At 38.7% G+C, this 24,126-nt stretch overlaps 1 protein-coding gene across 1 annotated transcript in view; it reads left to right on the top strand.

Moving 5' to 3' along the window:
• The first annotated feature begins 3,638 nt into the window (after positions 1–3,638).
• LOC126184879 (chondroitin sulfate synthase 2) overlaps positions 3,639–24,126 on the top strand; it is a 121,684-nt gene continuing 101,196 nt past the window's right edge. Inside the window, exons 1-2 of the mRNA XM_049927508.1 lie at positions 3,639–4,405; positions 21,877–22,028. Coding sequence (XP_049783465.1) covers positions 3,727–4,405; positions 21,877–22,028 — 831 coding nt within the window. The 5' untranslated portion in view covers positions 3,639–3,726. The remainder of the gene's footprint in view (positions 4,406–21,876; positions 22,029–24,126) is intronic.

Raw genomic sequence — 24,126 nt, 5'->3', positions numbered from 1 at the left:
ATGTGTTACCCCAAAATATAATCCCATATGACAGAATGAAAGTAAGCAAAGTATGCAAGTTTGTTTTTTATATTTATGTCTCCTGCAACTGACATCATTTGCATTGCAAATACAGACATGTTTAGGCGCTTCAGCAATTCTGTGGTATGCCTTTCCCAATTGAATTTGGTATTGAGCTGTAATCCCAGAAATTTAACACTGTCAATCTCTTCTATCTGCATGTCTTTATATGTTACACACATGCTGAAAGGAAATCTCTTACAGATTCTGAACTGCATACAGCAGGTCTTTGCAAAGTTTAATGACAGTGAATTAGCTTTAAACCATTTATTAATGCAAGTGAAAATTTAATTAGCAGCAATTTCTAAATCTTTCTTGGCTTGCTATTTATTGCAGTGTTCACATTATCTGCAAAACGAAACAAATTTAGCATCTGGTAATGTAACGGATGAGAGGTCATTAATGTACACAAGAAAAAAGCAAGGAACACAAGATGGAACATGGAGGAACACAACATGTAATTAATTCCCAATCAGATGAACACCGATTGCTTGTTCCACAGGTATCTTGCAATGACACGCTTTGTTTCCTATTAAGTTAGGTGAGACTCAAACCTTTTAGCAGCACTGCCAGTGACACAATAAAATTCTAATTTAGTTAAGAGAATGCTGTGATTCACACATCAAAGCCTTTTGACAGGTCACAGTAAATGCCAGTAGTCTCTAAATGGTTACCTAATGAATTAAGTACATTCTTACTTTATACTGTATACACTAGAACCCTTAAAGAAGCTAAACTGTGACTTGCATAAAATATTTTTTGCAAGTCAGATGCTTAGGAAGATGCTTGAACACAACATATTCAAATGTTTTGGAAAAAGTGGACAAAAGTGAAATTAGTCAATGATTTGACAGTATCATTTTAACCCCCTTGTTGTAAGGATGTTTAACTTCAGCATACTTTAACCATTCTGGAAATGCTCTGCTGATAAGAAATTGGTTACACAGATAAGATTAAGACAGAACTGAACTCACATGAACACTTACATTAACTTCATTGATATGTTAGTACAACTGCAAGAATACTTTGATCTTTAAGGATTTTATGATGGATGCTACTTCTCTGGGAGAAGTGAGTGTCATTTCAATTTTACTGTAATTATTTGTAGAGACCAGTCTCAGACATTTCATTGTACTGTTTACTGAACCTGATATCTCAAGCTGTCAGTAACAGAAACAAAGTACTTATTTATGATGTTTGCAACAGTACAGGTACTTGTTACCAAGTTCTCATTTATTTTTAAAGCTATCTGTTCCTCTTCCTTACTGACCCCACCTGCCTTGGTCTTCACTATATCGCACATAGTTTTTATTTTGTTGCCTGTTGTAAAATTTTCTTTTTCATAATAAAGCTACCTAGATTTCAGCATTGCTTGCTTCAGTATTGTGCAGTATACTTTGTAATATGTTACAATGGTAACATCACAGAGCTGTTCCTAGATGCTAGACACAGTTTCCTTTTTGTCCCACATTCCTTGGTTTATTTATTGACTTCTGTTTGGTTTTAATTACCTTTGGGGGGGGGGGGATTTCAAATGAGGAAGTAACTATTAATGTCAGTCATCAAAACTTTCTTCTCAAGAAACCTTGACAGTGCTGTGATGTGACATGATGGATGGTCAGTGTGGATACTGCCATTTGAAATCCATTGCAGAATGTTTTGACAGGATGGGAAGTGACGTGACGGTCAGTGTGAATTGGGCTATATTATTCTTACAAATCGTGTTTGAGTAATGAAGACTTTCTGTCTTCAAGAACGATTTGTGATAAAAATAATATTCTGTTTCAATGCAAGTGTAGAGGTCAACTCACACTGGCCATTACGGCACCATCACGTCAGAGCTCCACCATGTCCATGTGTATTCACACTGTCTGTCACGTCACAGCACATCAGGTCACGTAATCTCAACTCGCATGGCTCGCCTCAACTGTATTTTTGCGAGAATTGCGATCTTCGCGACGTGACTTGCAACTGTTTCTACATGTAAAGTGCACTAACACAGTGCGGTAACTTATATACTTGGACGCTAGAGTCCACATGTGAACGAAAATGGCATTTATTACACTAAAATCGTTTGCATCTTACAAAGGAAGATTGATGTTAAAGATGGAAGACAAAATTGCAAAACATGCAATAAAGAGGGGCCGAAAAATATCATTATATGGTACAGAAAGGTAATTTCACATACTCAACAGGGAGATTGAGCAAGAGGAATCCGCATTTAAAAAATGTTCTAAAAAGTCGAAGCACCGGTTTTTTCTCATTTTATACGTCAAATGCTGTCAGAATTACTAAAAGGGGCACAGTGTGACGAACTACCATCACATCTCATGAAAAATTGTTTTGTTTACGTTTGCGTTTCGTTGCAAGTCAAGTGCAAATTTTTGTGCAATAACCATTTCTCCTTCAGTGCTTTTCCCTTCAAGATTTACATGTTTTATTTACATCCTGTATTCGGTCTTTAACAGTTGAAGTACACAACTTGTACTGGGGTGACCTAGTGAAATCACATAAATATTGACCACTGATACTTGCAAAACTCTTTCACAAATATAATCAAGGGAGATAGTTAACAGATCGATCCGTACCAGATCGGGTTGACGGAGGAGATAGAGAAGATCCAAAGAAGAGCGGCGCGTTTCGTCACAGGGTTATTTGGTAACCGTGATAGCGTTACGGAGATGTTTAACAAACTCAGGTGGCAGACTCTGCAAGATAGGCGCTCTGCATCGCGGTGTAGCTTGCTCGACAGGTTTCGAGAGGGTGCGTTTCTGGATGAGGTATCGAATATATTGCTTCCCCCTACTTATACCTCCCGAGGAGATCACGAATGTAAAATGAGAGAGATTAGAGCGCGCACGGAGGCTTTCAGACAGTCGTTCTTCCCGCGAACCATACGCGACTGAAACAGGAAAGGCAGGTAATGACAGTGGCACGTAAAGTGCCCTCCGCCACACACCGTTGGGTGGCTTGCGGAGTATAAATGTAGATGTAGATAAATAAGCCTGCCACAAACACTTATTTGAACAGACAACTATAATACATAACTTGATGTCTAATTCACAACAAAGCATTTTGCGACTGTTGCAATGTATGAAGATTTCAGTCTATTTCTTTACGAAACATTACAAATGCCTGACAACATACAAATAAATTCCACTCACTAATCAACCTGATTCTACCCGCAGTACTTTTTTCACATCAAGTTGCAGCCATATAGGAATCCATTTCATTGTAAAATATTACATACGGTAAGGAAATGAGATAGAAACGCACATTATATAAGTAGCAGAGGGCAAGAAATTTCATTCGCTCATGTCGTACATTTTAGACCGCTTCAATTAATCTTTCGTCATTTATTATAAAATTATAAATTTAAAACAAGAAATAACGAATCGAAACAATTTATAACAAATAACAAAAGTAACGAAGAACAAACTGTTCCTTGCTATAATTGTCATTTTTTTAAAATTGTTATGTCTAAATAGTGTTATGTTAGAAGCAAAAAAAAATTACTCTGTCTGTTTCGAAATCGGGGAGGTAAGTGTTGCCATGTTGGCAATCCGGAAAATTGACATTCGGATGCAGTGATCAAACAATGTTTGTCAACAAATGTCTTGGGGAGTGTTGAGCTGTTGACAAGAAAATTTGGCGTAGTGACGTGTAATGATAGGAACGATGCTTCGTTTTATAATTTCTCACTGTAGGCAGAATATATATTTCATAATTGGATTGACGGTCGGTGTGTCAGTTAGCTTGATTTTGTCCCCTGTTCTTGAGAATGAATGCGATAGCTCGATCTCGGCCGGATATTTCACTGACAGATTAACTGGCGGATGGCAGTCAGCAAGCGATATGGAAACTGATGAATATAAACCAAGAATAAACCTGGCAGGAAAGCCACAGAAAGCTCAGAAGACTCCTCAAACCCTAGTTAGGCCACGATATTATTCAACAGAACTAGGAATCCGCGAAAAGTTATTTATTGCTGTTCTGACATCACAGAGTACAATATTCAGTAATGCCGTCAGTGTAAATAGAACTGTTGCACATCTCGTTGATAAAATAATGTATTTCATCGACGCTCTGGGACCACAGAAATTAAATATTACGATGCCCGGTATTGTGGGTTTTACAGATACAAGACGAATATTGAAACCATTCCACATGCTAAAATACATCACTGACAATTATTTAGAAGATTTCGATTACTTTTTTCTAATGAGGGACTCTACTTACCTAAAGGCAAGGAAGCTACGTGATACTGTGCAGTCAATAAGTGTTAGTGAAGATGTACATGCAGGCAGTGGGAAAAATGACGAACATACAGCATTTTGCTCACTAGGTAATGATTACTACTCTATAAAGATACCTATTACCAGTTCGATAAATGTAACTTATTTATTATTTGTTTTTATTGTTCTTCTTCATACTGGAGTTGGCACACAATGCACAGATTTAGGCTCCACACCAAGGTCAGCACTCAGCTGTTTTTCAGCTTTCTGTTGAAGTGCAAATTTTATTATTGAAGATTTAAAAATTTGGCATGGACCAAAACTGCACTGGGGAGCCTTTTGTTTCTTGTTGTCAAGTTCCTCACCCTTTGATTGTAATTTCAAAGAGGTGGACTTTTTCCACTGAAGGTCCAATGACTTGTCAATAACTTCCAGCCTCGGCACCACTGACAATCGCTTGACTGTGGAAGCCTATAGTTGTGCTGTAGTCCCCTTGAGTTTCCTTGAGTGCAGCCAAGCATTCCAAGTAAAATGATTCATCATCCAGGTTACGAAATGTTCTTTGTATTAAATGAAGCTATTCTTAACATTGACCTCTTGGGTATGATGGGAGAATGATCTAATGCAGATCTGAGAAAATGTTTCTGAGGTCTTCCAGACAGCAGTTATCAAAAACATCATCATCTGCTATTCTTTTCTGTACTTCTTAGTTAGTGTGTGCCAGAGATATTTCAGAACTGGTTTTAGCAATTTCTGTTTGTTCCTTTCCTTTCAGTGGTTCAGTTGCTGGTGCAATTTCTTTGACATAGCTGCCTGTTTCCTCAGATGCCGACTTGTAAAGCCCAAAACATCTAAGATGGCTGAATGCATTTAATGGCTTTCCCCTTTTCTCCAACCTGTTCAGTAAATTCCTCCTGAAGACACCTGGATGTGGTGTGACTGATACAGTTTTAAGAGGTGTTTTCATTTGAGATTTTGGCAAAGATGAACGGTGTGTGATATCTGGAAACCCACACAAGTCTCTGGACAGCTAGGTCTGCCTGCAGATTTGTATGCTGAAATGTGGCCAATTTTAGGTGCTCTTGATGTGTCTGGTACTGAAGGGCTTCTCAAACTCTGTACTTGCATGGAGCCAACATGTGAATGAAATCTTGCAGCAAATGATGAGTGCCTCAGTCCTGTATGCCAATTTGTTGTAGGAACATTTTTCTGTCTGGCACTTGCAGGGAGCTGTGGTCTACTCTTGTGTGTGGACTGAGGAAGCTTTAAGACATCACTGATGTTGGCATTAACATTTTTTTTTTTTTATTTGATTAACTGGTGTAAAAATGTCGGGAGTTTTTTTCATAGTTTGTGTAAAACTCTTCTGCTGCATTGGCCCAATATATTCCTTTTCATCGTTAATTTTCTTTTCATTTCGTGTTGGAATCTTAAACAATTGCTTTGATGCTGTTGCTGTAAATGGTTTCCTTGTAATATTTGTGCTTCTCACCAATGATAAGGCATGAGTTTTTACATTAAATGTTGAAGTTAATCCTCTACATTTCCCAGTGCTAAGTATAGTATTAGTTTTCTTCATACACAGTTTACCTTCCGTTTTCTGTTGGACTCCTATTTGCTTTTATATTGTTTTGCACATTTTTCTGATAGACTTTTTGTTGTCCCATGAATCAAGGTTGAGATTTGTTGTATTTCCGTTTGTATCAAGAGAAACATTGTATGCTGATATTCCAAGGACAGCAGCGGGTACCACATTTTTTTCCCTGCTTCTTGCTGATTTTGCCTGCAAGCCTTGCTTGCCTTTCAGTTTGCCATTTTGCGACCTGTAAAATAAGATGATAAGCTACATTTTAATACTGATTGACAGTTCTTTTACTATTACGCACAAATTTCCTGTAACAATTATTTCTCCCTTATATTAAATAGAAGCTGAATTTATCTTTTTCACTCAGATTTCAGAGTGATTAGTGCAGTAAGTGTGTCTGTATATGGGATGTATTCAGCGCACAGTTTAGTCACTTCAGAGTCCCTTCATTTAATCACACCAACATTGCTGAGAATATTTATTGATTGTAAGTTAAATCAGTTTTCTTTCCTCAGTTTCTGTAGGGACATTAAAATATGAAATAACTTTATTTGTGCTGGTTGGTACAGTGATTGAAGAGGGGAAACACTCCACTGACACTGTAGTAATTGCAGTTGTCTCAGGTCGACCCTTTAAGCTAAGTATACTTGAATAAGGCAGTGATTGGTACATGAATGTGTTTGGCACGTCTGAAATGATGTAGGCCTTATGTTCTAATCACTGTGAAATTTATGCAGTTAATGTAAATCTGAAATTGTGAAAATTATTCCATTTTTTTCCCAGAGAAAATAGCTTGTCATAATTTTTTAATTATCTGGGGACTTATGCTGCGGTACTCTGGGGAGTTTTTCTGAAACATTCCACTGTGTCACAATTGAGGTTGTAAATATCCCTTTTATCTGAATTTTAGTGAGAATCTTATCAATGCCAGAGCTTTATTTAATGTATGGAAAAATGACAGGGTATTGTAACTTTTTTTTAGTCCTAGGAGCTGTTTTGCAAATATGCAGACAGTCAATGTTATGGTATGTTGTTGGATTTCTAGCTGAGTTGATGAAATTTTTTGCAAAATGGAGCTGTTAACATGGCTACAAACCTGGAAAAATACCATTGTTAAATAGCATCAAAAAATTTCAACAATCACAATACTCCAAACTATCAGCTGAGCATGCACAAAAATCTTAACAAAATCTATTTAACAAAAAGTAGTGAAGTGTCTACTTTGTCACTCACATGTTTGGGCATTCCATCAGAGGGATTACAAGTTAGTTAGTTACATGTTCCATAGATCATTTGAACTATTCTTTTATTGAAATGATGTGGAATGAATCAGTTTACAGGGTATGTATACATGATTAATTTTAACACTAATGAGCAAAAGCTACGTGTGTCTAGTTACACTGTTAGGAACTCTAAAAAGAAATATGTGGTAACTGGGAAGCTGCAACATGACTTCAGTTTTATTCAATAACTAGTTTTGACAGAATTATCATCATATAGTCTGCATAATTGAGTCAAACTGGAATTGGAAGGCACTATCATCATGTGCAAGCAATAATTGAACAATATAAACAGTTGTGTATATACAGTACCTGTACAGTTCTCTACTCTGTGATATTTGTAAACAGTGGAGTAAACAGGCCCATTAAAAAAAAAAAAAAAAAAAAAAAGGGGGGGGGGGGAAATACAATTTTAAACTGCATGTATTCATGTCCCATCATTTACTATTGAAGTCAGAGTGCCAAAACCCACCAGTACCACTTACTATTTCATGCTAAAGCTGCTTAATTTCAATTTTCAGATCTTCGTAACTTGGAAATTTTCCAGCTGTTTTTCATTGATTTTTCTGTCACCAGAAACAACAAGTGTTCATGATCGACACCTCCTTTTTCTTCATGATTGTAATGTTCAGCATGTTGTGCCCCAGTGGTTGATCAGTTGGAAGTCCTACAGTAATTTGGCTTATTCTTTTTTGACAACTTTTAATGGGTTATAATACCACCAGCTATTTACTTCTGACAAATGAAATTTCTGTCATAAGTTCTAGTATATATTTATACAGCAGTGTTGTGCTGCTGCTGGTAATCAACCTATGTAATCATTTTGAAGCAACTCAGGATGTTGTTGATTACTTCATCAGCTTCTTTGCAGATTCTGCTCTTTGAATCTTCTGCTAGTTTCTCAGTTCTGGTTTTGTTAGCACTCATTCTGATGACTTCTGCTAAAGCTGCCACAATCAGTCCTCCTGTTTACTTTTGCAGATTTTCAGCCATCTGTAACAATCAGGTCTCTTTCTGTCTCCTATCTTATTCCGAACTTTTTCACACATCATCTGTCCATCCAAGTTTGCGTAGTTGGTTTGAGTCTTCATTTGTTGCACTTCAGCAGTGTATGGATGTTGACAGAGCAGTTTCCTCAGATATTTTTGTGTAGTCTGCTAGTTCAAGTTTTTCTTCTGCAACTGGCTGCTTAACGTGCAGAAGCCCACTGCCACCTGATTTCTTGGGTAAGTATAACCTATTCACATCACTATGAGGATGTAATGCCATCACTACAAGAGTATAACACACGATGAATCAGCATGACTTTTCTAGCTTTCCTGTCCAACTTGTCAAGGTCTGCCTGTGTCCAATTCAAAATGGCAGCAGTGTACCTGATGATAGGTATGACCCTTGGTGTTGATGGTATTTAAACCATTTAGTTTGATTTTTCAAAATTTTCGTTGCCCTTAGAGTTTTTTCTTTGCTGACCCCAATTTTTACATGTCCGTGCCTGATATTTGTTCAGTTGCAGAATTCCATGCTTTTACTTACGGTATGTAATGGCCTGTCTGTCCCTTCACTTTCTGTGAATGTCCCCTTTACTATTATCACTGTTGAGCATTTGTCCAGACCAAATTCCATGGTGATGTCCAGCTTGAAGATCCTTATGGTGTTGGCCAGTGACTGGATTTCAGCATCTGATCTTCCATACATCTTGAAGTCATATGTGTACAGTAGATGAAAAACTTTCTGTTGATCTGTGTTTGCTTAATAACCCAGGTGTTTTTTTTTTTTTTTTTTTTAAATTATGGATAGGGTGGTTGTAGTGATGAACAGCAGTGGGGGGGGAGAGTCACCTTGAAAGGTTCCTAACCTGATAATGACCAATCTGCCAACAAAACGTTCTGCCTTTCAGTACTTCATTGCATTTTCTGCAAACCTCCAAATGTTTTTGATGACTCCAATGGTTTCCAGACAGTTTATGCACCAATGATGAGGCAGTGAGTCAAAGGCTTTCCTGGAGAAGATCCAGTCACATGCTGGTTAGTTTTGTAATTTTCTAGGACCATTTTGTCAGTTAGGATCTTGTTTGCCATGCTCCTACTTCCCTGTTTACTTCCTTTTTGTCCTGCTGGCAGAATATTGCTTTCTTCCACATAATGCTGAGTTCTAGCAGCTATTACATCTGTCAGCAACTTGAACACAGTGGGCTGACTTGTTGGTATATAAAATATGTTTGATGCTTAGCACATGTAAAGTTATTATTTATGGTTAACTAAGCAACATCATCATATTTTATTTTCAAGATGAAATTTATACAGTTTTTTAATTTATGTTTTTATTGTGTTTTAATGTTCTAGGGTAGCTTATTCCTTGTTGACCCTTCATAGATATCCCTGCATGCTTCTTTTGCTTTATTTATCAGAAGTTGAAATGTTTTATTGTTGGTCTCAATGATGTATCTGCTTCAAACAAAATAGCTTCACTGAGAGCGATGTTGACAGGAAAGTCATTTAGAAATATTAAAACCAATATTGGTCAGCAGAGGCACTCCTGAGAACACTATATTATTATGTTTTGGATATGATATACATACAGGATTCGTGTCTAAAGTAATGAGACCGACCACCAAGAAGTGCTCTGATTGCCAGAAGCAGGCTCCCTGGCAGGGGACTTTGTGTGGGGGACTAAGCTAAGTAACAAACTGGGCAGCAGTCACGTCCAAGCTCCGACACAACTGAGTCTCATTGAGGGCACAAAAGCTCCTTTCAAGATTTTGTCATGGCAGTAAACATGAAAAATGGAGTCTATGCTCGAGCAATGCACATGATTAAATTTTGCCTTCACCTGGACAAAACTGCTTCCAGGACACTCACCTTGGTTAAAGGGGGTTATAAAGATGGTGTCCTGTCAAGAGCCCAGATTTCCCAGTGGATCAGTGGGTTCAAGAATGGACAGGAGACTATTGAAGACATGGACTGGTCTGGATGCCCCTCAATTAGTGGTTGGGACAAAATGTGGCCAAAGTGAAAAAACAAAGAATTTTTATCTCCAGGTTGAACTGTCAGTGCTGTTTTCTACAAAGAAGCCCTTGCACACCTATTCAGTGCCAATCACTGAAAGCTCCACCACGGCAGTGCTCCAGCCCATACTGCCTTCATTGTGAGTGACTACCTGTCCCATATAGGGGTTACAACCTGCCACAGTCACTGTAAAGCCCCAATATGAGTCCATCAGACTTTTTTCTGTTCCCAAAGCCCAAGAGAAGCCTGAAAGGTCACCATTTCAATAATTTTCCTGCCATCTAGCAGGCTGTCACAGAATCTCAGGAGGAGGTTACGGCAGCTGACTTCCCAGGACCCTATGCAGCATGGGAATCGTTGACAGCAGTGTATCAACACCCAAGGAAAATATTCTGAAGAAATTTAACAATATCTACTGATTGTATCAATAAATTCTTCTTACCAGGCCCAGTCCCATTACTTCACAGACAAACCCTGTATGCCATTAATAACTTTACCCGTACAGTATTTGGGATACACTATGTGGTCAAAAGTATCCGGACATCTGGCTGAAAATGTGAAAAAGTTTGTGGCGCCCTCCATCGGTAATACTGAAATTCAATATGGTGTTGGCCCACCCTTAGCCTTGACACCTTCCACTCTCGCAGGCATATGTTCAATCAGGTGCTGGAAGGTTTCTTAGGGAATGCCAGCCAATTCTTCATGGACTGCTGCACTGAGGAGAGGTATCGATGTTTGTCGGTGAGGCCTGGCATGAAGTCGGCGTTTCAAAACATCCCAAAGGTGTTCTGTAGGATTCAGGTCAGGACTCTGTGCAGGCCAGACCGTTACAGGGATGTTATTGTTGTGTAACTACTCGGCTACACCCACACCCCGCCATCAGATCACTACATTGTATACCGTGATTCGTCACTCCACACAATGTTTTCCCACTGTTCAATCATCCAATGTGTACACTCCTTTACCAGGTGAGGCATTGTTTTGCATTTAGCGGTGTGATGTGTGGCGTATGAGCAGGTGCTTGACCATGAAGTCCAAGTTTTCTCACTTCCCACCTAACTGTCATAGTACTTTCAATGTATCCTGATGCAGTTTGGAATTCCTGCGTGATGGTCTGGATAGATATCTGCCTATTACACATTATGACCCTGTTCAGCTGGCGGTGGTCTCTGTCAGTCAGCAGATGGGGTCAGCCTGTATGCTTTTGTGCTGTGCATGTCCCTTCACATTTACACTTCCCTATCACATCGGAAACAGTGGACCTAGGGATGGTTAGGAGTGTGGAAATCTCGTGTACAGATGTATGACACAAGTGACACCCAGTCACCGGATCACTTTTGTAGTCCATGAGTTCCATGGAGTGCCCCATTCTGCTCTATCACTGAGGTCACTGATATGGAGTACCTGGCAGTAGGTGGCAGCACAATGCACCTAATATGAAATACATATGTTTTTGGGCATGTCCGGATACTTTTGATCACATAGTGTATGATATACCAAACCTATGTGCCCTATTTTTCACATTTTCTCAACACACTGTCTCTTCCAACAATGACCAGCAGAATAAGAAAAAGTTATTTACTTTAGTCTATAGCCACAATTTTTATTTTATCAACTGGATACCAGGTACCTTGTACTATCATCAAGCAATCCTTTGATATGCAGTCATCATTCTCTCTTCTCAAGGAGGGGTGTCAGTATTGACTGTGCACCTAAGTTGATGTGATGATGGTACTAGATACCTAAACTAGTAGCCAGGACAAAAGCTTCAGCTATCAACTAAGGCAAATAATGGGTTTAAGAATATACATGTTACATTTTTATGCCTGATGCATTACTTTTCTGTATTATACAGTAGTATGGCTGCCATACCTGAGACTAAATTTTGCTTCACTTGGAAGCCTTCATCATTATATAATTTTGTTTTGTTTTTCATAAATGTTTCTGAGATATTTGAGAACAAAGAGAGCTGACTGACTATTCTGTAATTTTCTGTATCTTGGACATTACCATCCTTTAGGAATGATGTACTGTTGTCTGCTTGAAACATTCCAGAAGCGTATGGAAACAAAATAGCTCATTTAATACATATATTCAGGGAAATCATAGTCAATTTATGTATTAACTCAGTAAAATGTCCCACCCCTTCATGGTTTTTTTTATTTTTTATTTTTTTTATTAGACTCTCTCTCTGAATTCGTACTTGGTGGTTGATGACAAAAATGTAGTGCTGACTAAATCATTTTTGATAGTTATTATTCATTTTCACTGTTTGTCAATATGACATTGACAGCTTTCTATTTACTCCCTTCCCTCACAACAATTTAATCATTCTGTAATCTTGCGCTTCAGTATGTACATCGCATTTGTTATGTGGACTTTTCAGTGTTTTGTGTTACAGTTCAACATATTTGTGCATGTCCAACTAAATATGATTTATTTTGTACAGGTTTTTGTTTATAATGGATTAATTATTTAACATTTCCATTTAGGATGTAGCAGATACATTTGGGAGGGATGTGCTTCAAATGTCAGCTCTGTTATGAGATTTAGTTGTCCGAGAAATTCTGGAACACTGTTTTGTGTTTGAAGGCACACAGTTCCTATTGTATGTGAATTACTGTGCTCCAGTGGTTGCACTTTCCATATGAATTGAATTATTGCAAAAGAGAAGCACACATTTTCTGCTTTTTGATGAGAGTGGAGTCAGTTTATATATATTTTGGAATTATAGAAGTGTCTGATTCTACCTGTCTGCTTTGACCCATGACATCATCAAAATGGAGGAAATGGCCATTCTAAGCATCTCCAATATTGCACTTATGACGTCAATACGTACACATGGCAACAAGCACGAAAATACGCATAAATAAGGCAATAACATCTCCCACCAAAAATGCAAACAAACTAACGGGACAACTGCAGGAAATTGGGGGTTTTAGGGTGGGGAAAAGCTACATATAACTGTAAAAAAATTACAACATTCTGCTACAACAACAAAATCTACAGGAATCGGCCATTTCCCTTGACCTATATACCTCAACCGCAACTATCGATACAAAAAAAAAAAAAAAAAAAAAAAAAAAAAAAAAAAAAAAAAAAAAAAAAAAAGAAGCCACGTACAACTATGAAAATTGGAATCGGACGTATATAGTTCAACCACAGCTGAAGAGACCAAAACACCAACACCTACAACTATGAAAATTGGAATCGGACGTATCACTTGATCAATATAGATCAGTCACACCTGACGACACCAACACACCAATACCTACAACTAAAACTATGAAAATTGGAATTGGGCATTTCCCTTGACCTACATAGGTCAATCACAACTATTGATACCAAAAAACCAACACTTTCAACTACAAAAAATAAAGTCAAAACTATAACACCTCAAAAGCCCAGAAATTAAACTTCCCTACATGAATTAAAACAAAATCAGTACACCATAAATACACAAAACATTGCAACTCGAGAGGAATAGACCCCAAGGAAAAAACAATTATGTACCACCAACAAATTCTGGCACTGCAAACTGGGTTGGCCACATGCTCATGCACCCCCCCCCCCGCCCCCCCCCCCCCCCCGACATGCTCGCTCTCTCTCTCTCTCTCTCTCTCTCTCTCTCTCTCTCTCTCTCTCTCTCTCTCTCTCTCTCCCCCCCCCCCCCCTCTCTCCCTCCCCGCCTCTACACTACACTTCACTATCTCAGCAATCAGGCCAATAACTGGAGGAATTTAATAATGAACACTATGTCCTTCTTCACAATAGTTCTGATAGAACTGTTATATTTCATCATCATCTCCATACCTGACAACAGAAGCCACACAATAAATTAAATGTCTTACCAAGGGCACCATCAAACACAACATCTACAAACACAACCAAGTCATAAACTCCATGCCGTAGTGACGTCACACACCAAAACGCCCTTACGTCACAGGTCAAAGCAGACAGATGGAATCAGATGCTTTCATTGACCCCATATTTTCAGTATAAACACATTTACTTATCTCTTCTGAAAGAACATTGCTATTTTGTTCTAAATTGATGGAATGAAACTTTGTTGTTTATGGAACAGAGGAATGCTAAAGTGTAGATAACATTAGATTATTACCTGATTAAAGTGACATATTTGTTAATCCTTTAACTGGAGAAGGCGAGATAATTCATCTGAAGCAAATGAACCCACAAGTGCTGTGGGCAAGATAACTCACCTGTGTATCATTGCATCCACACATATCACTCACCTGTGTACAATTGTATCCACAGATAATTCATTGGGGCAATGTTTCATTGCTGTGGTAGGCATGATAAATTGCTCCACCACTCTTGCAGGCATGATAATTTGTTCTGCCACTGCTGCAGGTGTAATTGCATATATATATTTTGGGCAGTGTTCAAAACAGAACTATTGCAAATATGTGGTTCCATCATTAACATTGAAGAACGTGACAAAAAAATCATTTTGTGTGTTACATGTGTGCACATTCTGTTACTCTTTTTTCTCCCAAAATATAAAAAAATAATAAATAAATAATCAACATTTCCATGTGCATGAAAGCATTCAGTCCTGAGTACTACATGCCGTACTTACTCAGTTCTCAGATACATACAAGATAGTTAAAGACTATATCATACAAATTGTTGTAAGTTTTCTGAAATATGCTTTACAGTTTATTCCCCTTTGTCCTTACGCCTCTCATTTTGACAGCATTTCAAAGTGGAAGTCAATATTTTATTTTAAATATTTGATAGGAGATAGATGTCAGACTACACATAGAAATCTTCAGGGTTTGATTCCTTTCTGGCCCTAATAATACATGTTGCATATTATTTTCATATCTGCAACTGCTTTGTTTGTGTACAAATTCAAGGTTACGCGGTAGTTCAAATTCCTCTTGCAATTGGTTGATTCTCAGGCGAAAGGAAGGCAAATTTATACTATTTTCAACATGACTAAGCCTTGTAAAGCACACAATGGTGATGTTCTAACCAAGAGGCTGTAAACAACTTCATTCTGATTATGTTGTCAAACTTATCTGTCTAATATTTCATTAGTTTCAGCACAGATGAACAGGAGTATGAATATTCTCATTAGATTCAATGTTGATCAAATATTTCACAGGTGAACAGCTAGATGTCACTGCCCAAAGGGCACAAAGCGACCATGTTGTCATCATCAGGTACACTGATTGTCTAGGAGCTGAAACTGGACGTATATCTGCTGGCCGCCTCCGTCTGACCTGGTGCTCTGTCTGAGGTCATAGCCAGGGACAGGCATGAGCCCAGTACCTCCCCCCACCCCTTTTCTATCAGTACATTACTCCGTAAGAGGTTTGTGCCTGGAGGTACATACTGCTGGTGTGTCTGCTATTGCTCTGTCAACCACAGAAGTCAGCTACTTGTGAGATATCTCCTTCCTCTTCTTAATCTAAGTACAGGTTCCCAGGCCTTACTAAGGATGTAGCCACTATTATGACTGATCAACAGTTCCCTTACTAAAATCTCTGTAGATACTTTAATGACACATTCCCAGGAGATAGACATCGATGTCAGACCTTTATAACAGTCATTAATCCATAGCATGTAGGTTCAGTAGGCAATGTTCTGCTACTGCCGACTTGTTAGGCTACTGCAGTCTCGTATGCTGTTGGTATTCTTGGCAGCAGTCTTTGACAGTACACACCACCTGACCTATAAATGTCATGCCACACTGGCAGGGGATCCGATTGACCTTGGACTTCCATAGTCCAAGGTTGTCCTTCACATTACTGAGTAGTGCCCATGTTTTAGCTGGTAGGTACTTGCCAGTAGTCACTTGGCATTACCAAAGCATTAATTCTACCTTACCAATAATGCAGCACAAAAATGGAATAAACACAATTTTTCTTGCCAAAAAGTTCCATGGATTCTTGTAGAGAGAACATTGAAACTCATAAGGATATCAAAATCTGTAAGCTTAAAGTTGTGAAGTCGCCCAACAAAATCCATGGAGCTACGAATATGATGTAAACATGTTCTGATGTATAGGCTAAGCATATCTTTCAAATATTTAGTGAGTGAGTATGTTGGAGCACAGACGTTGGTAACAAAGGGGCTGAAAGGCACTCCATATTTTGTAAATGTTTGAAAGTCCATAAAGTCTTGGTGGAACTGGTGCTTCTGTAGTAACTCCTTAACAATCATACCCCCTGCCGATTTGGCATGACATACATAGGTCAGATGGTGTGTACTGTCTTAGATCATTGCTGGGAGCATCAGTGGTACCCCAGATCACAGCTGCCTAACAAGTCGTCAGTAGCAGAACATTGCCTGTTGGACCTACAGGCTATTTATTATGACCACACTAAGGTTCTGACACAAGCGTCTAATTTCTGGGACATTGTCATTGAAAAAGTTGAGGTTTATCTCTCAACAGACGGTACTTGCTCGGTTCATTACCTCTGCCAGCCACCACTGGAGAATGGTCTGAAGATGGTCTGCAAATAGACTGAAACCAGTTACCATTATAATAAATGTTTTTATGTGATCAAGATTGTTTTAATTTGTAACTTTTAAACAATAAAGCATCTGTCAAGATTTGAGTAAGGGAACTGCTGGTCACTAATAATAGTGGCTGGGAACCTGTTCTTGTTCAGATTAAGATATCCCACAACAAACTGATTTTGAGGGGTGGCAGAGCAATAGCAGAGACCTGACAACTCATGTCTTTGGGCACAAACCTCGTACAGAGCAATCTGTTGGCAGGAGGAAATGGGGAGGAGATGCTGGTCTCATGCCTGTGCCTGAGCCTGGGCATCGGAGAGAGCACCAGGTCGGATGGAGGGGGTAGGAGATATAAGTCCTGTGCCAGTCCCTAGATGTTCAGTTCATCAGCACATCTGATGATGGCAATGTGGTCGCTTGCCAAGGTCTTGTGCCCATTGGACACTGAAATCCAGCCAGTAACCCATGAACTACTTCATCATGAATTATGTTGGAAGAATTTGAAAAATTACAGACCCAATGTTGTTCATTTACTTTAATAAGCCATAAAATTAAAGAGCTTTTCCTAGACTGTTTTGCATAGTGTAATTATGTTTCCAATATGTACTTGTAACACCGTCATAGTTGTAAAGTTATAGCACAAGTGCTCTTGGTTACTTAATTCTGTATCAGAATTATGAATTAAATTATTATACTCTATGCGAGTGAGTGATGTAGTTCATAGATGCTATTATATTATTTAAGGAAACCTACTTTGCTTGTATGGTACCCCCCCTCCCCCTTCAATAGCCCACATACTTCAAGATCACTTGTAAATAAATAATAAATATCATATTTTGTAGTGTGTATGCTAATTTCACTGCTTATTTTTTCAACCAGCCTGTCATTTGACTCTGTGAGAGTAAGTGGGCCTTGTTTCGGACTTTAGTATGCAGAATAATTTGACATTAGTACAAACATGTAATCCTAACCACTAATTACGCCAAAAGGTTTGTTACTCTAAATTGTCCCATGGAGTATGATCAGATTGTTTGGCAGGATGTGTGGATAAGTGGATTTATACAGATAATACTGTTAATAAATTTTGTTTGCCGTAATGGACATGTTTCTGATCATTGTGTGTTGCAGTATTATCACACTGTTAGTCATGGGACATGGACCATTTGCACAATAAATCATAAGTGGAACAAGTCAATTTACATTAAAATAACAAATTTATGTGTAAATATGTCTTCATGCTTAAAAGTTTTTTTGGTAGCTCATACCCCGTCTTTACATATTACAATAATAAAATTTATTCTGCAGAATAGGAGGAGTTGCCAAAGAAAAACTTTTTCAATGTGTTTTCAAATTTTACTTTACTGTATGTTGGGCAAATTTTTGCTTTGGGTAACTGGTCAAAAATTTTCCTTGCAGCATTGTGCTTGTCTTTTCATGCCAAAGACTACCCAAATGTGGAGTAATGAATGTCAGGTTTTTTCAGGTATTTTAATTATGTTTGTCATTGTTCCCTTTGAACTGTAGTGGATTATTTACAACAAACTTCATGAAAAAATAAATATGCTGTGAAGCAGTAGTCAAGACGCCAAACTTTTTGAATAGATGCTTACAAGATAAACACGGGTTAGTACCACATATTATCCTTACAGCACATTTTTGAGCAAAAGACTTTATTTCTTAAAGATGAGTTACCTCAAACCATTACTCCATGTGACATTATTGAGTCAAAATATGTCAGCTTACTGATTTCTCTCTCCCCAAGATCTGCAGTGGTTTCAAGTGCAAGTGTCGCTGAACTAGTTTGTTTAGGAGTTACAAAATGTGTGTTTTTCCATTGAATATGAATATCTAAAAATTTTTAAGCTTCATTTTATGAATTCCTCACCATGTGTTACCCTTATAAGTGGGGCAGTACCTCAAAATTTATGGAACTGTATACATTGTGTCTGTCTGAAATTGAGAGTGACACCTTTTGCAGAAAACTAGTCAGTGATACGTTTTATAACATTGCTTACCATTTCTTCTGTTGCTGTCTGTATGCTCGGATTAATTACAACACAAGTCCCATTCACACAAAGAACCAATTCTGCTAATTGTATGTTCAATGGAAGATTGATTGCGTATATGAGGAGCAATAGTGGATGTAAGATTGGGCATTGAGGAACCCCATATTTGATTTCTCTTCAGTCAGAAAACTCTCCCCTGATTACATCAGTTGAATTACTAAGTACAACTTTCTGCATTGTTTTGGTTAGATATGACATTATTGATTGGTTGACTGTACTATCAGTTGCATAAAACCTCAATTTATCAAGGAAAATACTGTGATTCGCACAGTTAAATCCCTTAGATAGGCCACAGAAAATACCAGCTGATGTTGTTTTGTTATTTAATGCTTGTTAAATTTGGTAAGTGAACATGTGAATGGCATTATCAGTTGAGCAACTCTTCTGAAATCCAGACTGTGATTAACTGAGGACATTACTGTTGCTCAGGTGGGACACTATTGTAGAGTATATGACCTCAAAACTTTTGGAAAATGATGTCAGTAGTGAAACAGGTCAGTAGTTATTTGTATCTCGCATCACCTTTCTTACAGAGGCGATTTAACAGTGGCATATTTCAATTTCTCTGGAAAAATGCTTTGAGTTAATGGTGCATTAGATATTTCAGAAAAGATAGTGGTTATTATAGTGTAACAAGTCGTAGTACTTTGTTGTAAACACCATCAAGTCCAGATGAGCTTTTATTTTTGAGAGAATATATAATTTTCATAATTTCAGAGAGATAAGTTGGTCTGTGAGACATCTATATAATTGAATTTTATGTAAGGTGTTCAACATACTATTTTGATTTTTGTCTTCAACTATTTGTCCCTATATTTTCTACTAAAGTTGGGAAATGATTATTACACATATCTTCTACGTTTGACTTATCATTTATAGCCCTTCCATTTAATTCAATAGTGCTGTTATGCTGCTCTGTCTCTTGTTTTTGCTACACTTCATATAGCCTTAAGTATGTTGTCACAATTACTGATTTCTGACATAATGTGTGTGTTTTATTGATTTTTGATACCTTTTCTTGGCAATTTTGAGTAGTTTTGTAATGTGCAGCTACTGCAAAATCTTCACTTGTTCTTGCGAGCAGAAGCATTTCCCTTTTCCTGTCTCATGATACTTTAATGCATGCAGTGACCCATGGAGTTTTACAAGGCTGTTTAATATCATTTCTGGTTAGCTTAAGCAGAAAGCTTTTTTTCAAATCATAATATGAATTTATAATAGGATAGATTAAATTTTATGTCAACATTTGGTTCATTATAATTTCATCCCAAGTATATTGTATAAATGCAGACTCACTAGACATAGTAGACATCAGCATGGCTCTCTTGTAGTATACTTTATGAATCTGATAAAATGAACAAATATTTCCACCATCTCAATGGCATTTACCTCCTAAATCACTACTCATCACTGCTGATGCCACCTCCCTGAACACCAACATCCATCATGCCCATGGCCTTGCTACTATCAAATACTATCTCTGTAAACATCCATCAGACTCCAAACCCATCACCTCAGTCATTATACAACTTATCTACTATATTATGATCCACTACTACTTTTCCTGTGAAAGGAAGGTTTACAAACAAATCCACGACACATCCGTGGGCAATACATGGAATCATCCCATTCCAACCCGTTTATGGGTTATCTAGTAGAAACCTTTCTAGCTCCCAAAAGTCCCAACCTCTAGTCTGGTTCAGGTTTTTTGTGATATCTTCATGATCAGGACTCAGGGCAAACACAACCTATCCACATTCCTTCACAACCTCAACACCTTTTCTTCCATCTGCTTCATCTGATCCTCCTCTACTCATCAAGTCAGTTTCATGGACGTTATTCTCTGCCTCACTGATATCCACACTTGTGTCCACATTAAACCCACAACCACCGACATTAACTGGATTTCAACAATTCTCATCCCTTCCACACTAAAAATCCCTCCCATACAGCCTAGCTATCTGTGGGCAATGTGTCTGCAGTGATCAGAACTCACAAAGGCCTTCACAGGCAGGCAATACAACCTCCCCCACTCCCAAACCTAGTCCACAAATATATTTCTTATGCCCCATCCTCACATACACCCAATCCTCCCACAACCTACACTAATCAGCAACAAAGGAACACCCACCCCCCTAGTCACCCAGCCTCATGCTAGACTGGAACAGCTGAACCATATCATTTGCCAGAGCTTTGATTATCTCACATCCTGCCCTAAAATGAGGGACTTTCTACCTGAGACTCTTCCTACCCTTCCTAAAGTGGTCATTCATCACCCACCCAATCTACACAACATCCTAGCCCGTCCCTATGCCACTCCCACTCTCAACCCCTTGCCATAGGGGTCATATCCTTGAGGCAGACCAAGGTGTAAGGCATGCCCAATCCACCCACCCAGCACCTCCTATTCCAGTCTTGTCACAGGCTTATCGTACTCCCGTCAGAGGCTGGATTACTTGCTTTCACAAGTAGCCATGTCATAAAGCAATTCTGCTATGATCACAGCACAGACTTTTATTTTGGTATAACTACCAACCAGATGTCCACCAGGATGAATGGCCACCGCCAACTGTTGACAAGAACGAAGTTGAGCTGCTGTTGGTGGCACAACATGCAGCTGAGCACAGTGTGCTCAATTTTAGTGGCTGCTTCACAACCCTGGTCATCTGTATCCTTCCCTCCACTGCTATATTCTCTGAACTACACAAATGGGAGTTCTCCTTACAACACATCCTCTGCACCTGCAATCATCCTGGCCTCAGTCTCAAGTAACACACTGTCCCTGCACCCTCCTCTCAACGGTTTATCCCTCCTCCATCCTGTCACCCCCTTCCAATTCAAATCCCCATGTCACTTTCAGCATGGGCCACTCCCCACTGGCCCCTATATTTGTTCATTACATGTGCAGCCCATATACCTCCCACTCTTCCCTCCCGCATACCTATCTGGCAAACCAGCTTCCTCCCTTTACTCTAGCTCGTAAAAGGGTAACTCTGAAAGCTACCAAGTTTCCTTTCTTTTTATCTGTGCCTATTGATAACTCAATGCTTCTGCTTTATAGTGAATGGTCTCCTTTAACCCAAAAGTAAATATTTCATTGTATTGTCAATAAGTAGTGTGACAGTTTTTGCAGACACATCCATAAATTTTCAGATGCTGGGTTACTGTTAAGCAATTCAGTGCTACGAAAAGTGTTAGCAAACATGGAGTGGTGCGTCAAGAATGCGTTTTCAGACTCTGACGATGCCAATGTTGGACGTTGCATTGTTCATGCTTCAGGGCTCTCATGCCAGGATTCTGTTCAGGTAAAAATCTGGAGTTAGAATATTCACTGTTTTGTGTTTTTATTCTTGAAATTACTAACATTATTTTATGTTACAAAAAAGTTCATTTATGGAATTAATATTTATATTTAAGATAGCTATGACAAGTATAAGAGGCCAGATTTTAGAGTGCTGTAGTTTCTGTTTCTTATAATGTCGGCATTCTTATTATAATTTAGCTTCTGTGAAATCTATAATGGTGTGAAAATTATTGGATTCAAGCAGAATATTTGCAAAAATGAACTCTTTTTTTTTGTATTATATACTCATTTATTTAACAGTTAAATGTTACATCAGTATTTTGTGTACATGAGTTTCACCTTGATTAACATTTCAATTCTCCTCCGCATGAATTCTGTTAGGTGTGGGCAAAGATTTGCCAATTTCTTCATATGTGTGTATTTCTGTAAGCTGCTCAAGGAGTTAAACATTTGTTGTAAAGGTGGTTTCCTTCAATCTTTGCTTTACAACTGATCACATACTTTCTATTGGGTTCACATCTTGGCTGTTCCTAGGCCATGGCAAAGTTTTTACATCATTTTTAGCAAAGAATTGTTTGACTGACTTGGCTTTATGATGCAACAATTTATTTGTCATAAAAACGGAGTCACCATGAGAAAACCACTTCACCATCTGAAGCAGTATATCTTTTCCTTGTTGCTGTTGATTCATTGAACCTTGAACAATATATGTTCTATATGTACCATTTACAGATATTATGCCCCACACCATAACAGAAATTGGGCACTTGACTGTTTGAGCCACACGTGACATAATCAATAGGCCATCACTAGCTCTTTTGAGATACTGGCTGCTCATCTCACACATTGACAACATGGGCTCATCTGAAGAGCAGACCTGTAATAATATCTAAAGAAATAGCAAATAGAACATTAAGATTTCAGGTTTTATAGGATTATTTAATTAGATCATTTCCCTCCACATGTAGTTTCAGAGAAAATCATGATTTCAGAGTATCTTAAAAAGTATCTTACCTTGCTCCAGCCAGTCTCAAACAGATTTTTAATTTCATCAGCGCCATTGAGTCAGTTATAAGCCATTGCAGATCTTAATTTGGATTTCTTTATTGAGCTGGCTGCACTGTCTTCATGTAGAGGAGAGCTGCGGTAGATGGTGCGGTGGGTGCTGTGCCATGTGCACAAGTTATGGGCAGCCTCTGGTGGCTGGCCCACACAGGTGCTGTTGGTGGAGTATTTGAGTGTAGTGTGCCTGCAGCCTGGTGCTGAAGTGCGTATACAAAGATGATGTACAGTGCTATATCATGTCTTCCTCCTTGGGGAAAGAGTGCTCCTCTGATGCAGGCATCAGGGTGACTGATGATACATCCATGGCCTCTGTGGCAGGCATGGCAGGTGATGACGGCAACAGCAGAAGGAGATTCTGGGCCAGAACTGATAAATACAGGTGGAAGTGGTGCAGTCATAATAATGCGCACCGGCCAGCCTTCCTCTTGTTAAGTACAAGGGAGGACGGACAATCAGGGTGCTGTTAGCAGCTTGATATACGCATCCTTGACATTGCGGAACTGTGCTGATGGTGACGGCTTGGATGGAGGCACTGGGGATGCTGGTGGTGAAGGGCCTGACAGTGCTGGTCCAGCTGGTGGTGGAAGCGCAGTTGGCAGCGAAGCACCATGGGACATCTTGGACCTATGGACCTACCGATAACAAACAGACCCGAACTCTTTGACTCTGTAAGTGCAGAACAGGGAATCAGTAATCATAAGGGCATTACAGCATCCCTGAATATGGAAGTAAATACGAATATAATAAAAGGGAGGAAGGTTTATCTGTTTAGCAGGAGTAATAGGAGGCAGATTTCAGACTACCTAACAGATCAAAACGAAAATTTCTGTTCCGACACTGAAAATGTTGAGTGTTTATGGAAAAAGTTCAAGGCAATCGCAAAATGCATTTTAGACAGGTACGTGCCGAGTAAAACTGTGAGGGATGGGAAAAACCCAGCATGGTTCAACAACAAAGCTAGGAAACTACTGCAAAGAGAGCTTCACTGCAAATTTAAACGCAGCCAAAACCTCTCAGACAAACAGAAGCTAAAA

The sequence above is a fragment of the Schistocerca cancellata genome, chromosome 4 (assembly GCF_023864275.1).
Source record: "Schistocerca cancellata isolate TAMUIC-IGC-003103 chromosome 4, iqSchCanc2.1, whole genome shotgun sequence".
NCBI lineage: Eukaryota > Metazoa > Arthropoda > Insecta > Orthoptera > Acrididae > Schistocerca > Schistocerca cancellata.
Note: the sequence above shows the minus strand (reverse complement) of the source record. Positions and strands in the feature narration are given on the sequence as shown.